This window comes from Nestor notabilis, unplaced genomic scaffold (genome assembly GCF_000696875.1).
Source record: "Nestor notabilis isolate BGI_N333 unplaced genomic scaffold, ASM69687v1 scaffold23076, whole genome shotgun sequence".
NCBI lineage: Eukaryota > Metazoa > Chordata > Aves > Psittaciformes > Psittacidae > Nestor > Nestor notabilis.
Genome location: NW_009931755.1, coordinates 345 through 16,658, shown reverse-complemented (window position 1 = coordinate 16,658; position 16,314 = coordinate 345). Strand labels below are relative to the sequence as shown.

The 16,314-nt window shown below is 45.9% G+C and overlaps 1 protein-coding gene across 1 annotated transcript in view; it reads left to right on the top strand.

Annotated features, from left to right (window-relative positions):
- The window catches only part of ADAMTS13 (ADAM metallopeptidase with thrombospondin type 1 motif, 13), a gene marked incomplete at its 5' end in the record, with an annotated part of 18,742 nt that extends 4,110 nt beyond the window's left edge, over positions 1–14,632 (top strand). Inside the window, 21 exons of the mRNA XM_010016055.1 lie at positions 165–299; positions 851–1,001; positions 1,638–1,742; positions 2,198–2,363; positions 2,465–2,514; positions 3,028–3,154; positions 3,370–3,518; positions 4,780–4,900; positions 5,557–5,637; positions 5,908–6,089; positions 6,510–6,645; positions 8,241–8,370; positions 8,703–8,892; positions 9,592–9,709; positions 10,037–10,166; positions 11,532–11,736; positions 12,214–12,514; positions 12,865–13,011; positions 13,485–13,661; positions 14,004–14,188; positions 14,474–14,632. Coding sequence (XP_010014357.1) covers positions 165–299; positions 851–1,001; positions 1,638–1,742; positions 2,198–2,363; positions 2,465–2,514; positions 3,028–3,154; positions 3,370–3,518; positions 4,780–4,900; positions 5,557–5,637; positions 5,908–6,089; positions 6,510–6,645; positions 8,241–8,370; positions 8,703–8,892; positions 9,592–9,709; positions 10,037–10,166; positions 11,532–11,736; positions 12,214–12,514; positions 12,865–13,011; positions 13,485–13,661; positions 14,004–14,188; positions 14,474–14,632 — 3,145 coding nt within the window. The remainder of the gene's footprint in view (positions 1–164; positions 300–850; positions 1,002–1,637; positions 1,743–2,197; positions 2,364–2,464; positions 2,515–3,027; positions 3,155–3,369; positions 3,519–4,779; positions 4,901–5,556; positions 5,638–5,907; positions 6,090–6,509; positions 6,646–8,240; positions 8,371–8,702; positions 8,893–9,591; positions 9,710–10,036; positions 10,167–11,531; positions 11,737–12,213; positions 12,515–12,864; positions 13,012–13,484; positions 13,662–14,003; positions 14,189–14,473) is intronic.
- Between the last annotated feature and the right edge of the window lie 1,682 nt (positions 14,633–16,314).

The window sequence follows — 16,314 nt, the reverse complement described above, 5'->3', positions numbered from 1 at the left end:
GCATGCTCTGTGACAATTGGAAGTTGCAGAGGAGAGAAATCCTTTGTGATGACAGTAGAAGGAAAGGCTGCAGGGGGAGCTCAGTCATTGCTCAGAGAAGAGAGGCTCTGAGGGAACCCAACCCTTGGGCTTCTTCTCGGGGCACTGTGCTGCTTCTGTTACAGTCTTGGAATCCCCCATGATGGTGAGGGGAATCGGTGCAGCAGCAGTGGTTACATCATGGATTCAGAAGGAAACCACAACAGCATCGACCTTGCCTGGTCTCAGTGCAGTCGGGAAGAGTTCCTGGCCCTTGTCAGGTAAGGGAATGGTCAAGTTCTGTGTGCCCGTGTGGGAGTGGTTCCCTGTGCTGGAATCTTGGGAGAGAGCAGGGAGAGTCAAGGGACAAAATAAAACTCCTGGAAAATGAGGAACATTGAAAAGCTGGGGTTTTTTATTTCTTAGCACTTTCGTCTGTTGCTGAGGTTGAACCCAGTTTCTGCTTCAAGTAGCTGGAAATTGCTTTGGTTAGTGACTAACGTGCTTGGGCTGTGTTGGACTTCTCAGACACTAGCTCGGCCTGGAAGTTTTATTTCAAATGTGAGAGCATCTAGTTTGAAACAAGCATTGCGGGCTGCGAGCTGGCTGCGGGAAGGGTAGGAATGGGTTTCTGTTTTAACTTCAGCAGCAGGGAGCTGTGAGTGTCTCCAGGCAGCTGCTGCAACTAAATCCGTCACAGCCCACAGGAAGCATGTGTTATCTGGCAAAGCAACAGCCAACTCCCAGAATGAAGCTCAGCACAAGTTTGCAAACATGTCATTGTCCTTACTGCCCACAGCTGGGAAAGTGACATTCCTTATGTTTCTATCAGCGCAGGCCAAACAAACTGCTTAAATGACCTGCCGGACATGGACGGCAGCATCCCTGGATGGAAGCCTGGCTTGTACTATGGAGCAGATGAGCAATGTAAAATAGCCTTTGGGACTGTTGCCACAGCATGCACCTTTGCTAACAGCAATGTTGTAGGTAGAAAGTTTGTCTGTCTTGCTAGGGGCAGCAGGGAAATGATCTGGAGCCAAGATATGGGAAAAGGGAGCTCAGGACATTTTTATTATAAAGGGATGGAAGGTGCTTCCCTGCCACAGATTTCTTGGCAAAGAACAAACGTTCAAAGGGTTTTAAGGTGCTTCCCTTCTCTCCATCACCTCCTTCATCCACATAAGTCTCCTTTAAAGTTTGCACAGTACCCAGCGTCTGAGGTCCAAAAAGGGGCCTGGTGGTGCTGGTGATCGGTGCACCTACCCAGGGCGCTGTCTTAGGGAGCTCATGTGCACTGGATTTCTTCAGCTTCCTGCCTTTGCTCAAGTCTCCCTGTCTGGGAGATGCAGCGTGGCTATAGCTGCCATCTGAACATGTCTTGTTAATAAGGAAGCACTAAGGTGGGTGAAACTAATTGCTTCAGCATTACAGCTGGTGGTGATGGTCTTGTCATGGCCACAACTTTTGCCCAGTAGCAAGAGAGATGAGGGAACTTGCTTGCATTGCTGGGTAGCTGTGGGGAAAGCAAACATCCAGGACACGCAGCATTTAAACAGAGCAGCTTTTGGAACTGTTGTGTTGATGATTCCCTGAATTTGCTGATTTTCTTGTCACATCAGGACATATGTGAAGTTCTCTCATGCCATGTACAACCAGCAGACAAATCCAGCTGTACTCGGCTTCTTGTGCCTCTCTTGGATGGTACGGAGTGTGGAATCAATAAGGTAAGGAGGCTGTTGATCAGAAGTGGCTGTGGATGCTACGGAGCTCACCAGACAGCAAGACATTGGTGGCTGGAAGGTACATGGCGCTCACTGCCCTTTAGACAGGGAGCTAAAGCCAGACACTCCAGTTGTAAACTGGTACCAGCTGATCTTGGCATTTCCACCTTGTATCTCTGGAGTTGCTTTGCAGTTCTACAGCCTGCTAACTGAATTGTTCTCCAAGGCTTTGCTTTCTGCTTGAAATGACCTATCAGCTCTTTGTTTTAGCCCCAACCTCATGTTAGACCATAATTAGGAATGGGATTTTAGCCTCTTGTGAGAAGGTGCCTCTTTCGTTTTGGGATTCTCTCTTAGTGTGGCCTACCAGAAGATGGGGACTTGTGCCACCCTTGAGATCCCAGCCCTGCTGGGTTCGCTATGGTGCTGCTGCCAGTTTTGTGTATTCTTGGTCTTAGTGGTGCTCCAAGGGACAGTGCAGCTCGCTGGAAGAACTGAACCCTACGGCTGTAGTCCATGGGCAGTGGTCTGGCTGGAGCCCCTTCTCCTCCTGCTCCCGCAGCTGCGGAGGTGGAGTTGTGATAAGGCAGCGGTTCTGTAACAACCCCAGGTCAGAGATGGGGAGCTTGCAGTGCCTTTTGGCTGATTCAGGGACATGGGGTCCGAGACTTGTTTTATCTCGGGACAAACCTGTCTCTGTTGAGGAGTTCTTCTATTATTTCCAGGCCTGCTTTGCCGTGGTGCCAGCATCCAAGTGGAGATGTGCAATACTCAGGTAATGGAGCTCATCATATCTTCTGAGTGTTTTTCGTAACTCTCTTTAACCCTTTGAGAGCTGCATGGTTTGGGACTACTTCTCACAGCTGACTGCTCTGGGAAGAGGACTAAAGTCTCCATCTGTCTGACAACAGGAGAGGTACTTGTTCCACTCTCCCCAAAGTTAGCAGTATTATTTAATAGCGTTCATGTGTAATGAAACATTTTCTCTATACCCTCGAGCAGGACAGACACTGAGAACATAGTGACTCACGTGACAGTTTTCTTCAGAGGGACATTCCTACATTGTTCCTGTCTTTCTTATCTTTGCTATTTATCAAAAATAGATACCAGCTTCCAAACACAATTCTTTGCATATCCCACACCCTGCCTTTAAAGTGGTTTACTTTATTTGCAGCTGTTCTGGTGTTTTACTTGCACTTCTTTCTGCCATTAGTGGGTAAAATGCTGCTTAGGATTCGGTGCTCAGTAACTTTCTCCTGTGACCTGTACCATTTTCTCTGGGATGTAGGCCTGTTTGATGACCCAGCAAGACTTTATGGCTGAACAATGTGCGGCAACAAATATAAAGCCACTGCATCTCACTGTAGAAGCACCATCCTTTTATACCTGGACTTCTGCTGTTGGCTTTGCCAAAGGTAAGGAAAGACTGAAAAAATGTGGCTCCTTTGTGTAGGGGAGTGCTCATGAACCTGTGTGTACGTGGAAGCCAAAAGGCTGTTTCACTGATGTAGTTTTCACATGAAAACTGGGTACTCTTCCTGTCAGATGGTTTTGTCTTCCCGTTGTTTGATGGTCAGCCACGTGCCTTTCTGAAAGAGAAACTCCTTTCTTCTTCTGTCTTCTCCTCCAGGGGACATGTTATGCAAACACATGTGCAGGGCTGTTGGAAACGAATTCATGGTAAGCCGCGGAGACAGTTTCATAGATGGAACCAGATGTGAGCAGAATGACTCCAAGCACCATGGCGCTTTCAATCTGTGCGTAATGGGAAGCTGCAGGGTAAGTGCCTGGGGAATCCAGGTGAACCTCTGGCATGTAATCTGCACCAAAGGAGGCAGTTCACTAGGAGCAGGGGAAAAAACTGTCCCCCAACCAACAAAGAGTTTTGTTCTAAGCTTACTGGATGGAGTTCAGCAAATCATAGAATGGTTATGGTTGGAAATACACTGTTCTATCTGCATCCAATGCCAATGACCTCTAGATAAGACATGCTTCCAATTACGCAGTAACTACATAAGGCTGTTCATCCCTAAGCCAAGAGGCAATTGGTTTTCTGCACTGGTTGAGGAGACAGAATCAGCTGTTCAGTTTGTGTGGTATAAATATCCTTATAAAATGCTGACTCTGTTGGAGGGAAGTTCCATGATTTGAGCATACAGAGTCAGAGCCAAAGCGAGGAGTAAAACCTGGGAATCACAAGTTGACAAACTGATTGTTGTAGTATCACTAATCAAAACTGAAGCAGAACTTCTTTCTGGATTTGCTGTGAGGAAAGGCATTCTTTCATGACGAGCTTCAATATAACACCCCTGTGCTGTCTGCAATTTAGTAACTGCTCAGTGCTGACCCAATTCTATGGTTTTTGTGATTTCTTTACATTCCCAGAGTACACTTTTAAAATGGTAGGTTTTTCTCGTGGTCCCGGTGTTCCCAAGGTTTTGTAATGCATTTCCACCTGGTGAACAGCAGAGGGTGTAGGCATTACCTATTCTGATTTCTGCTGTTTGCAACAGTGGTAAATCCTTATGTTATGGCAGCAACCAAAGCCTGGGATAAATTCAGCAGTTGCACATGTTTTGCTGCTAAGCCTGCTGAGATCTTCCTGTAGCTTTGTGTAAATTAGGCATGTTCATTGGAATGGGGATAGAATCTTTTCTGAGCTCCATGGGATTGAAGGCCAGGCTGAAGCATGTGAGCTAGATTTGGATTTGGGGTTTGGGGAGCTAAAGAAGAGAGAGAGAGTGCAGAGCTTTTGTTCTAGGTCGCAGGAGAAATCTTTCTGGGCTGCTGCTTATGGGAAAGAAAACATCACACACTTATGAGACTCGATGTGCTCTCAGCTAAGACTTTCCAATCCTTGGCTTTGCATACTGCTGTCCAGTGGTAGGTCTAGGTACGAATGCATCTTTGTCTATGTTGTCATCTTAAATTCAAATTACAAATGAAAAAGGCAGTTTCAGGAGTTCAGGCAACGCTGCTTTAATTCACTTGTTTTCTTCTCAGAATAGGCAAGTCTTGACAGACTGTCCTCTTTGCTCAGGCATTTGGGTGTGATGGCCAGATGGACTCCGGGAAGACAATGGACTCTTGCAAGGTCTGTGGGGGTCATAATACCACTTGCACTGAAGTGAGTGGATCTTACACAGAAGGAAAAGCTAAAGGTGTGTAGTCCTCACCCTCAGGCTCAACATTATGGTGCTGTTTATATGCTGCATGTTTGTATGCATATTCAGTGGTCATAATTTTCTTTGTGACTTCTTATTCCTGCTTCTGCTTGATGTTGTTTTGTGGAGTATATGACGGTGGAGTTTGGGTAGTCAACAGAAAAGACGGCTAAGATCTGTAGCAGGGAGCTGTTGTGTAGGCAGAGTGACTTTTTCTGGACATGGATCAAAACTGTAGTCATTTGGGAAGTCCAGCAAATTACTGGGAGCTGGGGCCTGTGTCAGATGCTTCCTGAGATGTTAAACATTCGTTTGGGAACTGACCTGGCTCTTGCAATATGACATACAGGTATCAGCAGAGAACATAAAAGAACAGAATAAAGATGAGAACAGGACACAGAATTTGCTGGATTTGCCATCGCTGTGTTCAAGCCCAGCTGGCAGCACTGTGAGGTCGCTGTGAATTTAGCTACATAAGTCCTGTCTTCAAGGGTTATGCTTTGTTGCTATTCAGCTTTGTTGCTGCCTGTAAGGCTTGTCCTCCAATGGATAATGTGCCAGTAAGGTGAAAAGGGGTTGATCTGTAATCCCCAGCCTTTTTAACAGAGGTACAGTAGTGGAAGGTGACTGTATCTTTCTCTCCATCCTTCCAGAGTATGTGACATTTCTGTCTCTGCCTTATAATACCACCTTGGTCCATGTTACCAATTGGAGACCACTCTTCACACATTTAGGTGAGTTGAATGAAAAAGAGAGGAGGATCTGCAGGCAGGACTAAAACAGGCTTGTAAAACCAAGAAAATGGAATTTGGATGGAAAGTTCTTGATGATGCAATGTTTGTGGGATGCTCTCCAGTGGGAAGTGGTAGAAGCCATGCTCTTTGGGATGCCCCACTTAGATCCAACTGGTTTCTAGCAAGTGGGCAGTCTGTAGCTGCCAGCACCTGGGGACCCTGGTGATCATCTCATATCTCTTAACTTCACTGCTACTTTTGCTCTTCTAGCTGTGAAGGTTGAAGGAGAGTATGTTGTTGCTGGAAAAGGCAAAATCTCACTGAATGTCACCTATCCGTCGGTTCTGGAGGATAACCAGATCAAATACAAAGTTTTTCTCACTAAAGACAACCTGCCAAGTCTGGAAGAAATCTATGTGGATGGGCCAACACAGGAAGAAATTGAGATACAGGTAAGTTGAAGTTGCAGTGTTGGAAAGGGGCCAGTCGGAACTGGGTGGGTTTTTGTAGCTCTGCTGCAGTGTAGAATCCAGATTTAGTAGGTTCCAGGTGTCTAAGGCCAGTGGAGATGGTGTTCACTAACAGTGATGGTGTTGCTCTTGGGAAAAGTTGAGGGTTGTCTGCCTCCTGGCTGTCTGCAGGTCTGGGGGATGGAGGTGTGGGGAGAAGCATACTGAGTTAAATATCTTGCTTGGTCTAATCTGTGCCCTTTGCACAGAAATCACAGGGTGAGGCTTTGACAAGAATTGAGAGTCACAGCATGGAGGCTCAGGGTTGGATGCAAAAAAGGGGGACTAGCTTCTCTTATCTCCATCTGAAGAAACGACTCTGAGCTGGTCTGTGCATTGACCACGACGTTTTTTCTTCACCAGGTCTATCGAAGGTATGGAAAGGAATATGGCAGTGCCACCAACCCAGACATCACCTTCAGCTACTTTGTCCCCAAAGAGAATCTGACATATATATGGATTCCTCAGCAGGGTCCATGTTCAGTAACCTGTGGGGAAGGTGAGGCAGCAGTACTCTATTTTGTATGGAGATGTGGGCAGGCTGCTTGTTGGAGCCTACCAGGCAGCCAAGACCTTTACTCCATGGGCTCTCCTGGGTTCTGAAAGAAATGTGGCATCAGCAATAGACACTTGGTTAGAACTTATTAAACAACTGAACTGAATTTAAAAGCAAATTGTTGAAAGTGAGCTGTGGTTGCCCATGTTAAACTGAACCAAAGAAAAGAGTGGTGCAGCTTTTGAATTGAATTAGCAAATCAGCAAATGAGCTGAATCATCAAAATGATAGTGCAAATGTCTGATTGGGAAGAAGATTTTTAAATAGGTTTTAACCAAACTTTTTGTTTAAAGACTAAATAATTTTCTCAGATTTTTTAAAGTTATGGAAGACTCTAGTTTGAGTTGGCTGAACATCAAAAGCCTGAGACCAAAGTGGTACCTAGTGTCTGCCTAAAACCTCACAGCTAATTATGAAACTTCCTTCTTAGAATGCTGAATCCTTTCTGTCTCCCTGAAGAAATCATAATGCAGATTGTAACAGATGACTCTGGTCTGACATCTTGTGTATCAGATAATACACGTGACGCTGGCAAGCCTCTCAAGACTTTTATGATAAGGATTTAGAAAATACAGTAATGAATACTTCTGGAAGTCCACCTGTAGCACTGGTTATATCTGGAGAGCTTTTCTGCAGCACATTTCCCAGTTAAACTGATTGCTGAAACCCTGAAGCAAAGAGCTCAAAATGCTTTAGGGCCTCCAAGCTAATGCAGTCACAGACAAAAAATGAGAAAGCTGGGCCTTAAAATAACACAAAGTTGAGAATTCAAGTTGAAATTGCATCCTGAGAGCTGAAAGTGACATTACTTGAAAATGAGGGTAGTGAAAAGATAACACTGCTGATTGATTCTTGACATTTGCATCTTAGGGTCATGCTTTCTGAGATTTGGGAATGCCTGTCTCTGAGTGGGTAGCTCATTCACTGTAAAGGAGACTCTTTCCAGCTCTGCTTGTAACCTGAGTTTGGATTTTCACTTGCTTTACCTGTTGGGTTCATTATTGTTAAAAATCTTGTCTGTAGCTGTAGCTTATGAATATTGTTTCTTGCATGCCAGATGCACTGCAAGTTTGCAGCTTCTTTTGCAGTACTTCTAGTCTAGGTTTGGCTATTGATTCCTGAGGACATTGACACAGCTCTGACGATATTACATGATTACTTCTGTAGAATTTCATTTACAGATGGCTGACTGCTAGAGCTTATTGTCAGCAACCTGCCCCTCATCAGACTTCAACATCATGAGAAGTTATATGGACCAAATTATGATTGATATCCTTGTTCTTGCAAATGGCCAGTTTAGAGCAATGTTTCCATTTTGGCAGTGGATTATCCATCAAACTTCTCATCTTTTGGGGTGTTCATCTTGAGAAAAAGTTCTATCAGAAAGCAGGGGTTTGTGTGTTTATGGAAAGTCTGTGTTCCCACATACACCATTTTCATACAGATGATTTGAATAAAGCAAAATTACTGCATCTCCCTAGCATAAGGATGTAAACTGTTCAATTTGTTTATAACTTCCTTTTCCTTTTGTATCCGAGGGATGCAACCTGTGGATCATGTGTGTTTTGACCAGACAAAGAATGAAATAACAGAGGAACAGTGGTGTCTGGAGCTCCCGCGGCCCCTTCCAGAGCACAAGCCCTGTGCCATGGAGCCGTGCTTGTACAGGTTGGTGTTCTGGAAGCTCAGATAAATTCTTGCTTAGCTTGTCCTTTCAGTGCCAGCTAACACAGACATTGTTCTCATACATTGTAGTTTTTAACAAAAAGCGATTACACTGTGAACTCCAGCTCTTTAGCGTTTAGGTGCTTTTAGTCCTAGAGAGTTGTCAGTGCAAGGACTTAAATTTCCAGCAGTTGTCTTCTCTGTCACATCTGGACAAGGCTCTTGAAATAGGGAAGCTGAATACTCTGTATGAGCCGCTTCTGTAATCAGCAGCGTGAGTAATAAACCTTCATGATCAGAAGAGAAATAGGGTGATACAATTACTTCCCATTTAGGTGGAAGATGTCTCAGATAGGTGAATGCTCTGCTGCCTGTGGAACTGGAGTTGCCCAGCAGAATCTGACCTGTGTTCAGTTTCGTGGTGGATTGGAGACTCTTGTGGATGACAGCTTGTGCCCAGCAGAAGAGAAACCACTCTCCATTGTGCCGTGTGTGGTTAATGTCTGCCCTTTAGGCTGGGACAAAGTGAGTTTACTGGCTTGGCTTATTTCAGGAGTTTCACTGGGAGCTTTGCACTTGTGATCCACAGGACACTATCAGTTAAGAACCACCGCCTCACTACTGGAGTCTGGGAGGGTGGTTCACACCAGTGTTGTCTGCCTAGTTAAAGATTCATCCTGTCACCCTAGACAGCTCTGTCCCTCTTAATTTATGCTGCCGGATTCATCAGTTCATAGTGGTGGTTTAAGTCAGTTGTTACTTCTTCATTTCTCTTCTCAGAGTCCAACAAAACCAGAAACAGAAATAACCCCTGGTCAACTAGGAAATAGGTCATTGGCAAACAGGTTCTGAGGTGGTAGGGAGGATTGCTAGCAGGGGGGAGGGCTTCTTACCACAGGATTGCTGGTCCAAATCCATACTGGGGAGCCACTGCCAGGTTTACATTTACAGGTGGGGAAGATACTTCTTTAGGCATCTCCAGTCTCGGCTATCTCCTGCAGGTAGTGGGAATTAGGAGGGGTCTTGGCTGTTGGATGTCCTTAGCTATTGCTGATCCTTGTATGTTCTGCAGAAGTTGAGAAAGTGTTTAAATGTGCCTCTTTCTTCAGTGATAGGAAGTATGTTGTAGGCTTGATCTGGAGGCATCTTCCAGCTTCGTTAGATCAGGACTGGCGTGGAAAATAGGTGCCAGTGTCAGTCTGGGTCCTTTTGCTTTGTTTTAAGGAGGAAGATGCACATGTACTTCAGATGTTGAAGTCACTTGGGCATACCGAACTGGAAAATGGGACTCTCTATGTCTGGAGCCCTCTAGCTGGAGAGTGTTCCGTCTCCTGTGGTAGAGGTGAGACCTTTCAGTGCTGCAGAGAAATGTTAGTTGGCTATAGTCATGAGCTCAGGGCCTAGGAACTTCAGGGACCTGGTCTTTTCTCCTCTACAGTTCTAAGTGCATGTGTAGCTCACAGTTCGGGGTTTTTTTTAGTCTGGAAGACACAAGGGGGCCTGGCTCAGACAGGGAATAGTTTAGGGGCTGGCTGGCTGCTGCTGTGCTTCAGAGTTGGGAAGGATGAGTGCAGTAAGTGTGCCTGGAGCTTGGGCAGTGTGCTTGTTTTGTACATGCAGATGCAACCTTTGCAGGCATGCCATGCAGTAAGACCACTTCCCTTTCTAGGTAAGACTCGGCTACAGTATGTATGTGTGGCTTTTGACACCAAGGAAGAAACCCAAGAAGAAAACTGTCATCCAGTGCCAAAGCCAGAGAGCAGGGTGGAAGTCTGTGATCTCAGTCCTTGCCCACCCAGGTAAAGCAGTTACCAGGAGATAACAGGCCAGTGAGAGGACATTCCTTCCTCTCTCTATTTCCAGAGACACAGTAAAGGAACGGTTAAACTACTATGAGGATGTGATCTTTCTTTCCCCCTGCTTTGAAAGCACAGCCAGCTGCAAAACCAGTAACACTGAACCAAACTTCGTGAACTGGGAGTCTTTCCCAGGCTGGTACAGTCTCGGGCAGAACCAAGTGAAGTCTTTGAGTCTGCGGAAAAACTGAAAACCTCTCGATCCCTTATTACCCTGGGGAAGTAGGAACAAATCCATAACTGCAAATGGTGGTGGTGGCACGTTTGCCATCCGTACAGTTTCCCCATAGCATCAACGAAAGTAGCTAGTATTAAATGTTCGAAGAATCTGGAATAGCTGCTCTGAGAACTGAAGGAAATTGATTGCACTTCCCTCAGGATGTATGGTGTTGCAGACTGCACTCGGTGGGGTGACTGCTGATCTCTCAGGCATGAGCCAGTGTGTGTGTGTGTGTGTGTGTGTGTGTGTGTGTAACAGAGTTCCAGTTGTACTTCCATAAACTGGTTGGATTTTAAATCCAGTGAAGATGGGTGGCAGCTGGAGGTATCAATGATGGCTGTGTTATTCCCAGATGGCATTACAAAATGGGCTCATGCTGTCTAAGATGTGATGCGCAAAGTCCTCTACCATGCAAGAGAGACTGGGGAGAGGGCAAAAGAGATTGGGGTAGACACCCAGGGTGATGGTTTGCCTTGCCCAGAGGAGCAGGGGCCATGTAATTTGGAGCTGTGTCCTCCAAAGTCAAAATGGCCACATGAGCCACAAGGGCATGAAATGGAGTGGTTGTCTCTGTATGGTGTGATCTAGGGTATGACTCAGGGTTGATGAATGGGGCAGAGCTCTGCTGTGGAACTGGAAAGCCACTGGCATCTGAGCTTATTTTTATGTGCGGTACAGGATGCCACTCCCAGGATGAAATACCCTGAGTTGGTTTCTGATCTAACTGCTCAGTGGTGTGTGTTTTGGACAGAGATAAGATTGTTTTTAGAGTTAAGCCTGTGTATGTCACCCTGGGGAAGACTGTAATGGACAGAGAATAAGACTCCGTGCATATTTTGAGTCTGTGGGCTTCTTGCAAAATGTGAGTGCCCTCCACTTGGGTCCAGCTCCAAACCTGCTCTGGGCTGCCCAGCCCTGTTTCAGAGGCTGCCTTCATAGACAACAAAGGGTCTGGGGTTGGAGGGGTGAAGAAACCTGCTGAGGAGCAGAAGAGGGGAGGCTGTGGGAGTTGCAGTGCATTTTCTACAGTGAGAGAGTAGAGGATGGAGATTCATCGCTAACTCACCTTCCTCCATGTCCTCTGTCAGATGGAAGGTAATCCCAGCTGGGCCCTGTTCCTCAAGCTGTGGGCTTGGCTTAGCTGTTCAGCTGGTCACCTGTGTGCAGATTCACCAGGGCAAGGAGGTTTTGCTGGAGGAGCATTTGTGTCCTGTGGCAGAGAAGCCTCTTGCCAGTGTGCCCTGTGTCATCCGAATGTGCTCGTATGAATGGAGCTTCAGCGAGTGGTCAGAGGTATGGGCTCCTGTTCCCCCTTCCCTAATGCGTGCAGGGGGCAAATACCAATTCTGCCTTGTGTATTTACTTCCGAAACAAATGCTCAACTGTTTCTAGGGATGTTTTCCATCCTTTCCACTGCCCCATGTTCAGCAGTTGTAGGGTCTGCTTCCCACCTTTCTCAGATAAGGTTTTGGCTGCAGTTTGAAAATAGTCCTTGTTGTGTTTTTTTCTGGAATGCAGGTATTTTCAGACTTTTTAGGAAGTGGTTCTGCAATTCACAGGTCTAGTTTGGAAAATCCTGTGGGAGGTTGGCCATCTTATAGCTGATGAAACTAGAGCACTGAAAGAGCTAGTGACAAAACAGCATCAGTTAACAAAAGATCAGCTTCCTCCCCCACTTCCCCCCAGTCATGCCTGAGCCAGTAAATGCATTTATTAATAAATACCAACTGAAACACACGTATAATGGCCTGTGGGCTTCTGCCTTTGCAGTGTTCAACTTCATGTGGGAACGGCATTCAGACACGGCAGGATTTCTGCCTCAACCTGCTAACCCGTAAGCACGTGAAGCCCGTCTTCTGCAGGCACTTCCCCAAGGCCATTGTGGTACGTGGCTGCTCCCCAGGGCCCTGTCCTGAGCCAGCGGTGGGGACTGGATCCCATGGAGCACAGCTGCAGACAGTGACACCAGCCACACGTCTGACCACAGCTGTGGCTGCCAAGGAGGCAAGATACAAGGACCTGGATCTTCCTCCATCTGCTGTGCCTCGGGAACAAACTAAGACCCGTGGAGGTGAGGAGGTAGAGATGGTGCTTACTGCGTGCAGCTTGGTTGTGGCGACCCTGCTGCCATACAGGGACAGGAGCGTGGGAGGGAATTCTGCTTAGAAGGGACAAGATGCTGTTCCTTCCAGCATGTCGTGAGCTGTCCATGTTATCTGAGCTAGGAGCAATGACTCCCTTCCCTGGGCTTCCCAAAACTCTTCTGACATGGGACTTCCTGGGGCAGCAGCTGATTTTTCCTGTGGTTTACCCAGAAGGTGTGCACTTGTCTGTTCATTGCAGATCGAAGGGAATGATGGCTTTTTTTTCAGCAGCTGTAGTTCCTTCTGAATGTGTTTCTCATCTGTCTCTGCTGTACAGGTGTCTGTGGAAAGCTGTTTCTTAACGCCAGTGGGATCATCAACATGATGGATATAGAGAGCAGTGACTGCACTGTGGCCATCGGACGTCCTCTCGGGGAGGAGATAACGGTCCACATCTTGGAGAGTTCCCTCAACTGTAGTGCAGGTACTGCCTGGGTGTGCTGAGGACAAGCCTGGTCCTTTGGGAAACCCACACCTCTTCTGCTCGTGTGCTTTTGGTGCCTGGAATGTTCTTGCTGCCTTGGAGCCTGTGTAACCTCTGAAACCATTTTACAAGTTTTTCTGTCCCAAGTCATTGGCAAATGGGACTAAGTGAAGATGTTGCCTGTCTTCTTCATACATACTGGTTTCTTACCTGTCTTCTTGATAGATATGAGATGAAAGGAGTTTATGGGGTTAAAGAAGCTGTCTGCTTTGGCCTGTTATAAACTCTCTCTGCAATATACCCTCTTGCTGGAATCAGTACACCTAATTAGTTAACTGGACTGTTTTAATGACAAGTGTTGATAAGATAGGGACAAGATGCAGAAAGTACTTGGTTCTAGACCTATATAAGACAGGTTGTGACCTTTTGCTTAAAGGAAAAGCATTTCTAGTACCTGTGCTCATCCATTTCAGGTGAGGTAGTGCTGTTCTCTGCGCGAATGATGTGGAGGACGGGTTGCAGGAAGCTCACTTTGTCGCTGATAAATTCCAGAACGAATACACTGATTGTGAAACAGCGTGTTTTGCTGCCAGGAAACGGGGTCATTCTTCAGTACAACAGCAGAACTGCAACTAAAAAGTATTATCAAGGTACCTTACTGAAAGCTTTGCTATTGCTTTAGATTGGAGCTCCCACAACAAAGCCCATAGAGTTCCACAGATCATGGTTGCCTATGGAAATCTATGGAAACCTTGCTTCATTTTTAGTAGTTAATAAGCCCCTTCTTAAGGAGTGTTGGAATTAATATTACTTGTGGACTACCCCTCCATTTTAAAGGCAAGCTCTCTGCACGTGTTTGCTGGTGCTTGGAGGTTCCCAGATGAAAATCCACAGAGAAACTTTTCTGCCTGTGTTTAATTTAAATTATTTCTTTCTTGGAGATGCTGGACACTTCTCTAAATTTTATTCTCTGCTCCCTTTCCCCCTCTCAGACTGTGATAAGCAACTGTTTGGTCCCCAAGGTGAAATAGTGAATCCTGTGCAATTGCCTCATCAAAGGCAAGAAGTCGTGTGTCGGACCTTCATCAATGTGGCTCCTCGGCATCGCATAGCTATCCGTGCCCTACATGTTGACCTGGGCAATGAGAGCAATCAAACACATTTTAATTACATCTTGGTGAGTCAGAAACCTAAAGGGGATGATTTGATGGGAATGGATCCATGTCCTCAATAGAGATTTCCATCCAGATGCGAAGCTCAATCGTAAATCCTAGAGTGTCAGGCTGAGCTCTTACATAAATGTAGATGTGAATGAGTGTTACTGATGTCTACAGTATTTCTTCTGACCTTTGTTTAGGGCAGCTTTTCCTCCTGAGTGACCAATTTGCAAGCCCTCCAGTATTTTTTTGGTACTTCACTTGGAGGCTACTATGATATAATGGTTCGGTCTTCATTTATGCAGGTCCGTGATGTAAACACCATGAAGACGATGGTGTTCCATGGGAAACAAGAGTTCTTCTGGCAATCAACAGGAAGCCAAGCTGAAATTGAATTTCATGAAAATTTTAAGGATCATCGAACCAGTTTCTGGGCCAAATATCATGCTATTGAGCCAAAATAAAAGGGTCCAGGGCCACTGCACTGAGAAAGGCCATGGTCCATTTAATCACTGCTGCCTGTTCACTGTTTGAGGTCACATGAATCTTTTAATCTTTTTGCAACTGCTTCCCCATTTATTAAGAACAGTAATACCTTCTGACTCCTTTGGGATCTCAGTTAATAATTATAAAGCTTATGCAAAGGACATGTAACTACCAAATATTTAGCGGCTAGTCCTCATATGGATTTTCTGTCTGTATTTGTAGGTATTAATGCAGTTTACATGTCTGCAGTTAGTGACTTGGACACTGAAGTCTTGGGGTCAGTGGGAAAGTGAAAGAATTCTGTCTCTTAGTCATGGGTTTGGTACCAAAACATTACTCGGGTAAGAACAGTAGCCGTGCTATTAATCTGCTTTATCTTCATCTCACAGGAACTGTGCAATGAGAGATGGTTGAGACCATGTGATACAACTTGTAGCAGGAAGAAGTATTTTAGAGTAGTGACAAATACTCACTCATTTGATTTAAATATGTTTTTAGGTTGATCTTATTTAATATTGTTGAACATTGGACCATGATTTGGTCCAAATCTGTCACCCTCCTCAAAACCACAATATACTGCTTAAGGGGTATTTTCTGCACCTCTGGCCTGATGGGCACATCTGCCCTTGCTCTTTGTGCTGGATGCAATAAGTGATTCTGCCTGGGCAGTTCTAACCCTGCTTCTGCTTGCTTTCAGTTGAAGTCTCTGACATCTTTTTACAACTGCACAATCTTACTTTCTTCTGTCTTGTTAATAGTCGTGCTTCTGCTGGTTACGCCTGGAGATTTTTGCTTGCCAGCCTCCAGATTTTACATTCTGTTCCTGGAAGAACTAGAAAGTAGATTCTTGAAGCGAGATCCTCGAGGAGCTGGATATATCAGCTATCCCAGTGCCGTGCGTGGGTGATGCAGGCACCGGGCCTTCATTTCCTGCCTAACAGGAGATGTTAATGAAAAGACATCCTTTTCTTAATCCTTTTTTGTAACCTTTTAGCAGATGGGATCTGTCTTCCCTCGCTGCTCTGGATCCCTAGTCTCACTGCTATTTATTGTTCCAGATCAACTCTTGCAGAATCCCTGCTCTGCAGAGGTGGGCTCTGGTTACTGGCTGTATGTCCAATGCTCATTTTCAAAAAAATGCAGCTGTTTTTATAATTCAAGAGAATTCAGGCTGTTTTCGTGTACTATGTGTTTGGATACCAATGGGTTGCCTACTGGGACATCTCTTACTTGTAAAGTACTACTTCTACTCCCATTTTCTAGGGAGAAAGCCTGATTCCATTCAGACTAAGGGGAATGTTAACCTCTTGTCTCCAGGACAGAATGTTTCCCTTCCTCCCGAGTGCGTGCTGCCTGCCTGGACAACAGCACGCGGTTTCGTGTACTATGTGTTTGGATACCAATGGGTTGCCTACTGGGACATCTCTTACTTGTAAAGTACTACTTCTACTCCCATTTTCTAGGGAGAAAGCCTGATTCCATTCAGACTAAGGGGAATGTTAACCTCTTGTCTCCAGGACAGAATGTTTCCCTTCCTCCCGAGTGCGTGCTGCCTGCCTGGACAACAGCACGCGGGAGGAGCGGGGCCCAGAGCTCCGCACCCCCGGGCCCTGCTGCGGGTCTGTGCCCGCGGCTGGGGGTGGAAACGCACCTGCAGGGG